This window comes from Ovis canadensis, chromosome 14, assembly GCF_042477335.2.
Source record: "Ovis canadensis isolate MfBH-ARS-UI-01 breed Bighorn chromosome 14, ARS-UI_OviCan_v2, whole genome shotgun sequence".
Classification (NCBI taxonomy): domain Eukaryota; kingdom Metazoa; phylum Chordata; class Mammalia; order Artiodactyla; family Bovidae; genus Ovis; species Ovis canadensis.
The window spans coordinates 52105501-52120029 of NC_091258.1; the positions used below are offsets into that span (position 1 = coordinate 52105501).

Below are 14529 nucleotides of genomic sequence, written 5' to 3' on the forward strand. Positions count from 1 at the left end.
AACTTCACTTCATCCTGAGGTTTTCTCTTTTTGGAAACTCCAGCTCTAAGCTCTTTAAACCAGTCTCTAAGTTTATGCACACAAGCTGGGGAGCCAGCTGGGAGATGTTTTCCCAGAGTTTTCTAAACACTTTGGGTTTCCAAGACTTCCTAACTTGCAGTCTTCATTTCTACTTGGGGACTTGAATTATTGGCAAACATGAGGCAGGTACTGGTTTCACAGATCTGTTGCCAGGCCTCCAAGTTAGCCTCCTAGGTGCAGTCAAGGATCTGGCCTCTCCTAATTGAGAGAGTTAGAATTAGAGTTAATTAGAACTCTGTTAAGAGCTCTCCCAGGACTTACCACTTCCCTATAGAAACCACAAATTGTTCTTCTGTGATGCCCTAAAAATTTTAGAAGCAAAGCAATTCTTTTTTTTTCAATTCTACCTTTTCTTACTGAGAACTACTGTCCTTTGGAGAAGGGCATGGCAACCCACTCCAGTATTCTTGCTTGGAAAATCCCATGGACAGAGGAGCCTGGTGGGCTATAGTCAATAGGGTCGCACAGAGTTGTACATGACTGAAGCAAACTTAGCACACAGTACTAGCCTTTCTGCAGTAAGTCACAAATACAGAAAAATTCATTGGTTTCCCTAAATGGATCCCAGGAAGGATATTACTGTAATTTTTTTCTAAATATTAACATTTTAGGTTATTTTCACCATTACTGTTACAAGTTTATTCCCCTAGTCAGGGAAAGTCATGTGGCTTATAAATGTACCTGGCAACTTGGAGGGAGAAAGGTATTAAGTCACATTTTATTATTCTAATTGCCCAAAAGAAGGTCTAACAGCTTGAAACAAGCTTTAAAACAGGCTCTAATTTTTCCCCAGCACTTAGCACCAAATTTAAATTGCAGACTATGCATACAAATACACAATTAGATGCAGACTTACACTCATCCACTCAGAAAACCCCTGCAAGACCTGCCTGCCACAAGAAAATATAATATGGGAACAAAGGAGGAACCCAAGGCTTTCTGAAATTTTGACTAATATCTGACAAGGAGCTGGAGAAATAAGCAAGACATTTAGAACACAGTTATGAGAAAAATTAAAATATGACATCAGATGTTGTGTGTGTAGAAGAGGCAAGGTGACCTTGTAAATCAAGAATACATTGTGCCCCAAGTCCCAGGAACAGAGAGAGCTGGGCCTGAGGTAAAGCAAGTCAGATGCCTGGGGTGCAAAATGTCGGGGGCTCTCATTATTTTTTTAACTTTTATTTATTTATTTTTGGCTGCACTGGTTCTTTGTTGCTGCCCATGGGCTTCCTCTAGTGGCGGCGAGTGAGGGCTACTATTCTCGAGGTGTTCAGGCTTCTCACTGTGGTGTCTTCTCTTGTTTCAGAGCCTCAGCTCTAGGGCTCATGGGCTCAGCAGTTGTAGTACACGGGGCTCAGTTGCCCTGAGGCATGTGGAATCTTCCCAGACCAGGGATCAAACCCGTGTCCCCTGCAGTGACAGGTGGATTCTTAACCACTGGATCACCAGGGAAGTCCAAGGGCACTCGTTCTTTAGGTGCCAATCCTATATTTGCTCAGTCCTAAGTGTGAATGCCTCCTTAAGCTGTGCCCATCACTTACCTCGCCCTAGTCCCAACCCCGGGACGAACCTCTCTAATGATATAAGACTAAATCAGGCTTACAGGGGAAATATCTCACATCCCACCTCAAAGATACGGAAAGAAGTTCTACCGACTGGGAAAAGATGGGGCTTTTTCTCTTAAATGAAGAAGAATCATCAAGGATTCAGTTTTCAGAGCAGTGCCAACCTGAGATAGAAACTAAAAGAGAGAATAAAATGGTTAAAAAGTATTTTGAAAAGCTGGCTTTAGGCAAAGCAGCAGGGCCTGATGATATACTTCGAAGAGTACTTAAGGAATTGGCAGGTGTTATTACATAGCTGCTAGCGATTATTTTGAGAACTCAAGAGAATAAAGAAAGTCCCTGCAGACTGAAAAAGGGTAAATGAAGTGCTCATCTTTTTAAAAAGGGAAAAAGGACAATCTCGGTAATTATAGACCTGTCAGCTTAACTTCAATATCAGGGAAAATATAGAACTTAACATCAATCAATTAGCATCAACTTGAAAACCACCAAGTATTGGGTGGAAACCAACATGACTTTTCAAAAGGTGAAATCATGCCAGGCCAATTAATTTCCTTCTGTGATCAAGTGGCCACATAGGCAAGGAGGGAGCAATAGCTATAATCTCTTTGACCACAAGGAGGGCTGAAAAGTAGTCTAAATATGAGAACAGGTTCCTACAGGTGGCCAAGTCCTCTATCTTTTAAGACAGCTGAATCCTGGACAGAAATCAATCTGAGAAACATTGGTAGACCAGATGGCCTCCAGTATCATGTCTAATTCTGAATGGTCATTTTAAGAACTAGTCTTATTTCCATAAGATTATTTCCAACTTGCTCATTTTCTCCAGATTTCGGTTTAAAGGTCAAAGCAGAATCTAATAAAATATCTGCCTTCACTTAAAAGAAATTTTTTTAACAAAAAGAAGACAAAGAAGCAGCAGGAAATGCATTATGCCTTTATGACACGGCTTCTTGGTACAAATATAAGTGAAATTCAGGCTTAATCCATAGCATGTCATTTTCTATTCATTTAGAATTAAGAAAAATAATCTTTTGAACACTTAAGGATAAATGAGTAGAAATTTAATAAGTCTCAAATAAGTCTAGGCATTTCTCCAAGTCTTTGAAATTTGATTCCTTTAAACCCATAGGTATCTACAGTGTGCAAATGTTTAAAATCCTCATCCAAGAAAACTCTAGTTTCTCTGCAGGTATGAGCAGTTCTTGGATCTTTATTGCCAGACAAGTTAGGTCAGGTGCTACCTTTGCCCTATACTGAAAAACTTTAGTGAACTCTCATCATCTGGTCCATCTATCATATTACCTCAAACCAAAATTAAACCCAGAAGATTGAACATGACCTCTGATGAAGGGATATTAACAATTCACCAATATCACTGCCAGGTTGCTAAGTTTACACTAGGAAGAGTCACTTTTTACCCACAGGAGGCTTTAAAGTCAAAAAACGATTATGAACACACCAAAGTATAGATGATATGCTTGGAGGGGAAGCCCTAAGGAAAGAGTTTGGAATTCTAGAAAAATAAACGACCCAATCAAAAAATGGGCCAAAGAACTAAATAGATATTTCTCCAAAGAGGACATACAGATGGCAAACAAACACATGAAAAGATGGCTCAACATCACTCATTATCAGAGAAATGCAAATCAAAACCACAGTGAGGTACCATTTCACGCCAGTCAGAATGGCTGCAATCGAAAAGTCTACAAGCAATAAATGCTGGGGAGGGTGTGAAGAAAAGGGAACCCTCTTACACTGTTGGTGGGAATGCAAACTAGTGCAGCCACTATGGAGAACAGTGTGGAGATTCCTTAAAAAACTGGAAATAGAACTGCCTTATGACCCAGCAATCCCACTGCTGGGCATACACACCGAGGAAACTAGAATTGAAAGAGACACGTGTACCCCAATGTTCATCACAGCACTATTTATAGTAGCCAGGACATGGAAGCAACCTAGATGTCCATCAGCAGATGAATGGATAAGAAAGCTGTGGTACATATACACAATGGAGTATTACTCAGCTGTTAAAAAGATACATTTGAATCAGTTCTAATGAGGTGGATGAAACTGGAGCCGATTATACAGAGTGAAGTAAGCCAGAAAGAAAAACACCAATACAGTATACTAACGCATATATATGGAATTTAGAAAGATGGTAACAATAACCCTGTATGCGAGACAGCAAAAGAGACACAGATGTATAGAACAGTCTTTTGGACTCTGTGGGAGAGGGAGAGGGTGGGATGATTTGGGAGAATGGCATTGAAACCTGTATAATATCATATAAGAAACGAATCACCAGTCTAGGTTTGATGCAGGATACAGGATGCTTGGGGCTGGTGCACTGGGATGACCCAGAGGGATGGTACGGGGAGGAAGGAAGGAGGAGGGTTCAGGATGGGGAACACGTGTACACCCGTGGCAGATTGATGTTGATGTATGGCAAAACCAATACAATATTGTAAAATAATTAACCTCAAATTAAAATAAATAAATATAAATTTAAAAAAACAAAAAGTAAATAAAATGAAGCTTATTATAAAAAATAATTTAAAAATAAGCTCTAATATCATTTATGATTATCAATTAAAAATAAATGAGATTTAGCAAACAAAATCCAAAGGCATTTTAAAATAATAAATGTATCATATATATCGTAGCCAACTTTACTTATTTTAAAACTGTAGTTGTGACTCAACCATTAATATAATCCATTATTAATAAAGCTAAGAAAAATGTAAAAAATTAAAAAAATAATAAGAAGAGCATTTCTTTTATTCTTTTGGATAATGAAAAGAAAATGGGGACATGGAAATAAGGGGAGGTAGAGAAAGAATATATAATAAGGAGACTGGTCAGTTTTCAGCTGGGGCATACACATCTGGCAGTAGAGTGGCAGGTCCAAATCAACAATTGCACACAAGTACTAGAAGGACCAGAACTCCAGCCTCCTAATTTTTAGAGATCAAGCCACCTTCAACAGAGCTAAGAAAAACAGAACTGGAGCAAAATAGGTTATAGGTAGGTGCTTTACTAAAATAAGCCCTTCTGCAATAACCATACCCCAGGGGTTCACGCCTTTGCTTTAGTTCCACCCACATTAAGTGTATTTATCCATGACCGTGTCTTTCTCCAAGTAGTTCCCCACTCGAGAGTTTCACCTATATAGACTGAGGACTTGGGCTCTTGAGAACCTCCCCCATGCATGTTTGTGTTCATGCAAACATGCAAGCATGAGCGCACGCACACACACACACACACACACACACACACATCACTCCCAAGCCCCTTCCCTCTGAACCTCATTCACAGATGGGTTGTAAGAATAGCACCATTCTTATCTTGAAAAGAATGAAAACACTTAAATTAAAACATTTATTGTAAATGTTGGCAATTGTAGCAGAGTAAATAAAAAATTCAACTTTGTTTGGCCTAGGAAAGAAGTCTCACCCACTTCCCTCTGGCCACATACACCAAATGTTCAGGTCAAGGGCTCAGCTTGTCTTTGTCTGGAAATTCTTTTGCCTACTGACCATTGTGGTCCATTTTCTGTCTTCTCTTTCAGATTGAACTGACACATCAGCTGTTGTCTTTCTGGCTCTGAACTGGGTTGAGCCTCCCTGACCTTATCTGTGCTGCCCCTACCTACTCTCATTAGAGAAGATTTTTTCCTTTTGGGTGCCAACTCTTACTGAAGTAATCTGTTTAAATCTCCATCTCTCCAAGACTTCTTTGGTGGTTCAGCAGTTAAGATCTGTGCTTCCAGTGCAGGGTGCACCAGTTCGGTCCCTGGTCAGGGAACTAAGATCCCACATGCCATATGACACAGCCAAAAATAAAATAAAAATAAATAAAACTCCATCTCTCCAGTTACTCAGACCAAAACCATGGAATCGTTCTGCCTTGGATGACCATTATCTCCCCTCATTCCACATCTAATGCAGAAGCAAATCCTATGGAGTCTACTTTCAAACATGCATCTAAAATCCAGCCACTTCTCCCAGCTTTTACCTTGGTCCATGCTGCTGTCCCTTCTCACCTGGATTCTTGCAGCAGCCTCCTTGCTGGTCTCCCCACTTCTGTCCTTGGCTCCCTACAGTTTGTTTTCAATATAACAGCCAGTGTGTCTTTTGTGACATCTACAGGAGATCACGTGACTCCTATGCTCAGTACCCGCCAATGGCCTTTCATCTCCCTGAAAGGAAAAGTTAAGGATTTAAGGATGGCCTACATGGTCCTAAAAGACCTCTCCTCCCTTTCCTTTCTCACCTCATCTGGTACCACTCTCCCCTTACTTTCTCTGCTCCAACCTGCACAAAGTCACTCCTCAAACACCATTAGGCGCCTCCTACCTCCAGGTCTTAGCACTTGCTATTACTTCTGTCTGGAGTGTTCCTGTTGTACGTTCCCACCAGCCTTCTTCCTTAACTATCTTAACTGAGATGTCACCTTCTCGGTGTGGTCCTCCATGAGAACACTTAATTCAAAATTACAACTGTGTTCCATCTTGGCATTCCTCATCTCCCTCCTCTGCTTTATTCTCCTCCATAGCACTTTTTCCTCTTAATAAACTACACAATTTACTTCTTTAATTTGCTACCTCTCTCTCTCTCTCTCATTCCCTCTCTCTGACTCTCTCTCCCTCCACACATCTCCCCCACCAGTAGATGCAGACCTCATGAAGGCAGAAATTCTGTTTTATAAAATTCTGTATCCCCATTAACTAGTAGAGTGCTTGGCACAGAGGAGGTGTACCATAATATTTGCTGAACAGATTAATTAAATGAAAATATGACATTCACATGACAGCTGTTAATGTCCATAGCAGTATTATTCATAATAGCCAAAACCTGAAACAATCCAAATATCCATTAACTGGTGAACAGATAAACAAAATATGGTTTAGTCACACTGTTCAGCAGTAGAAATGAACAGAATACTGATTCTTGCTACAGCCTGGATGAGCCTCAAAAACATTATGCTAAGTGAAAGAAGCCAGACACAAAAAATGACATATTATACAATTCCACTTATATGAAATGTCTGAAAAGGGCAAATCCATAGAGACAGAAAGCAGATTAGTGGTTGCCTGGAGCTGGGGTAGGAATGGGAGTGACAAATGGGCATGAGGGAATTTTTGAAGTGATACAAATATTCTAAAACTGGATTGTAATAATGGTTGTACAATTCTGTAAATTTGCTACAAATCATTGAATTGTATACTTAACAGTAGTTGAATTTTAGGACATATAGAGAAGATACTGATAAAACTGTAAAAAAAAATTTAATTTTAGAAAAGTTTGAAAGTACTCTGTTAATTGGGCCAAGGCCACAAGCTCAAATTTTGGGGAGCCAATTTTCATGTCTTTCTTTCTGTCAATACCTGGCTCTGTATGAATCTCTAATCTAGACCCTATACGAGTAGACATGACCCCTGACCTTCAGAAATTTATGGTCTAATTAAAAGATAAGATGCACAGAGATCATTACAATGCAAGGCAGAATGTGAAATGCCACATTAAGGACATGCCCAGAAAGTCTATGGTATTGGTGCAAATACAGCTTTGCAGGGAAAACAAGAAAGAAAGCAGTATTTGGACAGGGTTTTAAACAATGAATAGGAAGACAATACACAGAGGAAGGAACTAAAGGATGCCTACAAGCCATCTTCTTCATCCACCTCTCCTTCACAAGTCACCATGTTACCAAAAGTGGGACCTGGCTGCTCACCACTCTAAAACCAATACTTGAGAGGCAAGGTTGGTGAAAGAAAAGTTTGCTGTATGTGAGAGGCCAGCAACTGGGGAGGAGGGTGGGCAGACTCATGTCCAAAGGCTGACTCCCACCACTGACAATCAGTGGCCAAGAGCTTTTAAAGGGGAGTTTCAGGGGTATATAGATGGAGGAAAGGGGCTACATACAGAAACAGCACCATCAGCTCTGACAATCGTCTTGAAGTTGGTCATGCAGTGGTCTGATCAAGCGTCATCTTGATTGTTTTAAGTATAGTTGATCTTCAGTTCCAGGGTCGGTTTGTTCCCGTTTCTTTGAGGCCAGTTCTCAGAATTGTGGCAGCTTATGTCATGGCTACCAGAGAAGGCAATGGCAACCCACTCCAGTACCCTTGCCTGGAAAATCCTATGGGCGGAGGAGCCTGGTAGGCTGCAGTCCATGCGGTCATGAGGAGTCGGACATGACTGAGTGACTTAGCAGCAGCAGCAGCAGCATGTCATGGCTACAGTCTGGTCATCGGGTAGTTAACTTCTTCCACCTGGTGGGGGTTTCAGTATCTACAAGACAGCTCACAGACAGGCTCAGAATACTGGAGCTAAAGTTCCTTGACTTTGTTTAATGACTAAGCTATTATGGTTTGGTCTTGTTGGACTACTTTCCTTTTCTTCTGCATTTTCTCACTTCTCTGGTTAAACTTACACTTTGGTTAAAGTTTTTCTACAGACAAAAGACAGGTGGAGGACATGCAGGAGAAGGACCATAGGGTTCTGCTTCTGTTTCAACTGGGAATGTTGGGCAAGAAAATATAGAAGCATCCATGTGAAGACCTCAGTTGTACCAGAATAAACGATTCAGGGATGTGTCCTATGAGCAGAATACCTGATACAATGTAGGTGCTCAACATATGCTTATGGAATGAATGAATTAAAATTTAAGTGGAGTCTAGTAGCATTTCAGGTTGACTGTGGACTGGCAGGGAGAGATCTCTCTCTCTCTCTCTGTCTCTCTCTCTCTCTCTCACACACACACACATACAGACACACACATACAGACACACACATACAGACACACACACACTCAGCAACTGCAAGCTCATACCTGCCTTCAAGAGGAGGCAGAGTCAGTGCTCAGATGTGCCTTAGCAATGTCTCTGCCTCCTGTTTCCCGGTATTCCAGAAAGCTATTTCCCCAAGAGTTTGTCCTTTTATTTGGGCATCTTTAATAATCAAGTTTAGTACAAGAACCATAACCAGAAATCCATTCGCTTCCAGGTCAATTGTGTTTTCTTTTCACATGAAGACAAAACATAAGCATATTATCGAGTGTATCTTTACAGTGCTCTCTAGGTCCCTTTCGTGTGTGTGTTTTCTTCTGACCTACATAATAGGAATAGTAGATCTAAATAGTAGGAAGGAACCATGGTTTTTTCCTTCTTTTAAATTCTTCATACAAGTGAAAGTACAAAGTAATGCTTTATTGTGAACAGAGTGAAATATTTAATAAGTGCTCTAGAGATGAAAAGACAAAGGGTGGATAGATGGATGTGAATGGTTAAGAAAAAAAAAAATCAGAGTGAATGCCTGCTTTGTGACAATCTAACTAAAGCCTTTCTCAATTGCAGAATAAGAAGCCAGCGTTAGCATTTGAGGAGTCACACATGAATTTTGAGCCTAATAAGCAGTGTCATCTAAGGCAACTCCAACAACTCAAGAAAAAGCTGCTGGCCCTTCAGCAAGAACTGGAGTTTCGCACCGAGGAGTTGCAGACTTCCTACTGTTCCCTCTTGCAGTATCAGTCAGTCCTGGAGAAGCAGACTTCCGACCTGGTTATTCTCCACCATCACTGCAAGATGAAAGAAGATGAGGTATAGATAAAGTAACTATGGAAATGTCCTATATGACCATGTATCTTCAGAAATCAGGTCAAAACTACTAGAAAGTGAGCAGTGGACGTAGAGGAGAGCTTCACATCTTGAGCAGATTTTATCAACTTTCCCTCTTTAACTCTTGATTTCCTTGAAACTGAACAGAGGGAACTAAACAGAATGGCATAACTGGGTGAGAGGCCCAGTTAACACATGTGGGGTATGTGTGTACGTGTGTGGGGTGTATGTGTGCACATGCACATATATGTGTGTGGTGTGCATGGAGGCTTATCATCTCCATTCTATTACCATGGCAATTTAAATGCAAAGACTCTAGGTCTCTAAGAGTTATGAAAGAGGTATAAAGTCCACTAAATCAATCATTTTTTTAGAAAAATCAGATTTCAATCATAAATAAATTCCTGGCACTTGCACAGTGGATAAGATAACCAGATGTTGAGTCTGAGTTAATCACTGAGAGTACCTTGTCAGTCATTTTTGCAGACTGGAGTTTTAGATCAAGCAGACTTGACTTAAGTACATTCTGGATATTTATTTCTGTTCATGTCCTGGGGTGATATTTTTTTTTTAACCAGAGTATATCATCTTTATAGAATCGCAAGTAAATTACAAAGACAAAAGCCTTACTAAAATCAGCTGGGCAGTGGTAGCACTAGCAGTAGTAAAACCATGGGTTTGAAGTAATGGAACAGGCAGCCTCCTCTGGCATTTTCCTCCTCTGCCTTTAGAGATAAAATTCCAAGGACTGTCTTGAATGGTGCTATTACTTAATGACTAACTCCAGGGAATTTATGAAGGGCCTTGAAGAAACATGGAATTTTTTTTAAAGGAAATATTATGACCAATGAGAATTTGCTGTAAGGGATTGGGAGGGAAATAAACAAAGAAAGGTTATTCTACAAAATATAATCTGGGACAGAGCCTGTGAGCATAAACCATGGTTTAATAAAGCTAATGCAAGGCTGTATTAAAACTGGTTGGTTCATCCTAACTTAAACAAGAGTCCAGCCTGAATAAAGTGACTCTGAATTATTAATAGTTGGGATTCTATTTGGCTTCATATAACGAAAACCCCAAAGCAATAGTGTCTTAAATAAAATAGTTAGACACTGTTGTTTTTAAAGACACTGGACACGAGACAATGAAAGACAGTAGTCTTGAGAAATGGGAAACAAATGAGATGAGTCCTTGGCTTATTGTTTCGAGTTTCTAGTCCATGACACAAAAATGGGAATCTGGGAGAGTCTGGTAGACCCCCTTACTTGAAGGGAATCGTCTAAGGATCCCAGAAGACTAAGTTCTTAGTCTTCATAAGATAGAGTAACAGAGAAGATCGAGTTGCACAGAAAGAGAACTCTGGGGATCAACAGATCTTTCTTTAGTAATCAGAAAATACAAAAAAATGTATCAAGCTAGACTTGTATATCTAGTGGAAGGATCTTTCAAAAACAAAAATAAAATAAAGACTTTTTATTTTTAAAACTAAAGAAATAAAATAGTTAATTTCTATGACATAAAATAAGAGACAGGTAGTCTAGGACTGCTACCTGTGTCTTGTCTTTCGGCTCCACCCTCATCAGCTGAAAGCTTCCATTTTCCAGGTCACCTAAGATGGCCGCTGGAGCACCAACCTTTACTTGTTCCAAATAATCAGGGTGAGAGTAGGAAATGGGGTGGAGAGAGAAAGGCACACTCCTCCCTTTTAAAGGACATTTTCCAGAAACCCCACACAATACTTTGACTTATACACCACTGGCAACAATTAGTCACATGGCTGTAACAATTTCTTAGGAAGACAAAGAAATGCAGTGTTTTAGTGAGGCACACTTTTGTCCCAAACAAAGTCAAGGTTCTGTTACAAGGAGGAGAGGAGGAATTGTTGTGGGATCTGGCAAGCAACAGTCACTGACACAGAGCCCAATATGGGAAAGTCCTGGAAAAGTTACTTTCAAAAAAAAGAAATAAAAATAAAGTTACTTTCAGCACTCTGCCAAGTTCCCCCAATACGTTGTTCACAGAAATATCAAACTTCTATCTAAGTTTGGGTTTCCCAACAGCAGATCCTAAAACAAGGAGATAGATACAAGTATGTGTTAGTCACTCAGTCATGCCTGACTCTGTAAGTACTAGTTAATTCAGGAGGGAGGTGATCCCATGAAGCACAGTGAAAGAGTAGGGAAGTGTGTCAAACAATGGCAGGAAGCCCATAAAGAAAATTACTATTAAGATCATTGCTGAACCTACTGGATAGCTCAGGGAACTCTACCCAGTGCTCTGTGGTGACCTACATGAGAAGGAAAGCTTAAAAAAGAGGGGATATATGTATACATATAGCTGATTCACTTTGCTGTGCTGCAGAAACTAACACAGCATTGTAAAGCAACTATACTCCAATAAAAATTCATTAAAAAAAAAAAAGATTATCACTGCTGTGGGAAACAAGGGTTCAATCCCTCTGGAGAACTCCGGTAGAAAATGTAGGACACACTGAAAATTGATCCCAGCCAATCGTTCCAGTCATTGGTTGAGGGTTGCACCTGATATTGTTAACTCCCCGTACTTGTCACTTGTCTTGTCTTGCTTCTCAGCTTGAGTGGGCTCCTGGGGCCAGTGCATCCCTCAGGCAAAAAAACCTAAAGATGCTTGCAGTTGGAAGGGAGTTAACATACGGAGGAATGGTGAGTGTCAAGAAGGCATAGGCAGGCCTCCTGACAGGTTCTGTTATAAACATATGAATATAAAATATTCATTTTCTCTTTTTCTTCCCTAATAAACACCTCAAAGTAAATGATCCTTTCCTAAGATGACTCTCAAATGGGCAGGCAGCAAATATATCAGCTTTAATCAATAGAATGTGTTCTATCTGAATTCTGAACTATTTGAACCCAAATAAAGCCTTCCTTGATGACCCCGCTGCTCTTAACTCCTTCAGTACATATAATGCAAGTCATATAATTTAGCACACTCAAGAGTTGTTTGCTAATTTTAAATTGTATCTCCCCCAATAGAAGTTTGTAAAGGCTGTGAGAGAGGAGCCTGTGCTGTGTAAGTATAAATACCCCCCTAAGCACCAAAGACATTGTTCTTGAGCATTCAATAAATATCTGTTCAATTCGTTGACTAATTAACTGATTAGGAAGAAAAAGAACCTAAATAAGGAGGATGCAAATTCCCCAGGAACTTCAGGTCCTATTCCCCCACTGTCTGTAGGGAACTTTGCTGAAGCAGACCTGTGTGCACCAGGGACTCCACATTTTCTAAATTAGACCTCTAGAGAATACCTAGTAAAGAAATAATACTGCCATCTCAAGCCCTTTAAAAATGGAGCTATAGATGCATTCCTGTTAATCAACTAACATATCTTTATTGAATTAACTACATACCAGGAAGAATGGGAAACAGAAATGATCCCTGCCTTTAAGAAGCTTACCATCCAAACAGGACAATCTTTTTAAAAAATTTTTCTAATCATTACCGTTCTGATTTTACAGACTGTAGCTTTTAGATCTGTGCTGGGCCTATTCTTTGCATCCGCATTTCTAGTTAAAATGAAAAACTCCTCTGCATGCTATCTTATAGCCATATCCTGTTGTCATTAGAGGCTTCCATGGGTTCAGTGTGGTTTCTTTCCTATACCAACAGGTGATTCTCTATGAGGAGGAACTGGGAAATCATAATGAGAACACAGGGGATAAGCTCCATTTGGCCCAGGAGCAACTCGCCTTGGCTGGGGACAAAATCGTCTCCCTCGAAAGGAGCTTAAACCTCTACAGGGATAAATACCAGACTTCCCTGAGCAACATCGAGTTACTTGAGTGCCAAGTGAAGATGTTGGAGGGGGAGCTCAGCGGGATCGTCGGTCAGGTAGGACTTCAACCAGACCACTCGCATCAGGAGCTCTTAGTGGTCCCTGTCGTGGTCCCACCCTCTCTGTCAGAAACCCAAACTCTCAACTAGTTGTCATTCCTTCCCTTGACTTTTGTGACCCTCAGCTTTGAACTTCAAGCCTTCACATCTTTTGTAAGATTGCTCCTTAGGAATGTTAAGGCTCCTTAATTAACATAAGGAGAAGAAAAGAAAGTGTATTCAACTCTTTGGGACTCTATGGACTGTAGCCCACCAGGTTCCTCTGTCCATGGAATTCTCCAGGCAGGAACACTGGAGTGGGTAGCCATTCCCTTCTCCAGGGGATCTTCTCCACGTAGGGATTGAACCCAGGTTTCCCACATGGCAGACAGATTATTTACATATGAGTCACAAGGAAAGATAATATAAGGAACCACCACTTCAAACAAGGCAGAAAGTAAATTACCGAATGAGCTTCCAAATCTTCCATGTTGCCTCGTCTAGGTCACAAGACTCATGCAAATCATAGCTTCAGAATCAAATAGGAGGAGAAAGTCACGAAACATAGCAAAGAAGAGGCAAAGTGCCGGAACTTGTCTCTTTTTTCTTTTAATTGGTTTTTTAAATTATACAACTAATACAACAATATAGGCTTTCTAGACAGAATTATGGAGATTAAATGTAAAAGTCCACATTTGCCCTTCTCCAACCCACTCTCTCAAAATGCACTGGCAATCTTCCCCAGCCTATTGCTATACACTTACATATATAAAATGTTAAGGTTTTCTTTTCTCATAAATGAGTCACTTTAAAAATGGGGTTCTGCACTTTGCTTTTTAAATGTATATCTTGATGATTTTCTCTTTTCTTTCTTAATTGATGATTTCTTTTAGTTACTACCTTGTATTCTGTAGTATGACTGTACCCTGTGCCATCTACTGACCTGTTTTTCTACCACATACAAGGGTTAATTCCTGAAGTGAGATTTTGCTGGGTCAAGGAGATGCTTATTTTTAATGTTTAAAGATAATTCTACATTGAATACTAAAAAAGGTTCTACCAGTTTATGCTTTAACCAACAATAATTCCCCCACACTCACAGGGCATGTTTTCAGTCTCTTTAAGTTGTGTTACACTGATGGATGGGGGAAAATAAAACAGATTTTCTCATTACAATGTTTATTTCCTTTAGTTCTAATAATTGTGGGTTTAGCTCTCCAAGAAGCAGACTCTGAGACAGACTGGCATGTCAGACATTTTTAGAGAAAGGTCTTGGCATCAGCTCCTATGAAGGAAAAGGAAGCAGCGTTGGGCAGAAGGAGACATTGGGCTGTCCCAGCAAATGCCTTAGTCAACCTCATGGTGAGCTTTGAGACTGGAAAGACCTCTAGAGCAATTATAAACTGCGGA

General features: G+C 40.2%; 1 protein-coding gene across 1 annotated transcript in view; it reads left to right on the forward strand.

Moving 5' to 3' along the window:
- The window catches only part of PMFBP1 (polyamine modulated factor 1 binding protein 1), a 40480-nt gene that overhangs the window by 1505 nt on the left and 24446 nt on the right, over nucleotides 1–14529 (forward strand). The window contains exons 3-4 of the mRNA XM_069549918.1: nucleotides 9010–9252; nucleotides 12916–13137. Of these exons, the coding sequence (XP_069406019.1) occupies nucleotides 9010–9252; nucleotides 12916–13137 (465 nt within the window). The remainder of the gene's footprint in view (nucleotides 1–9009; nucleotides 9253–12915; nucleotides 13138–14529) is intronic.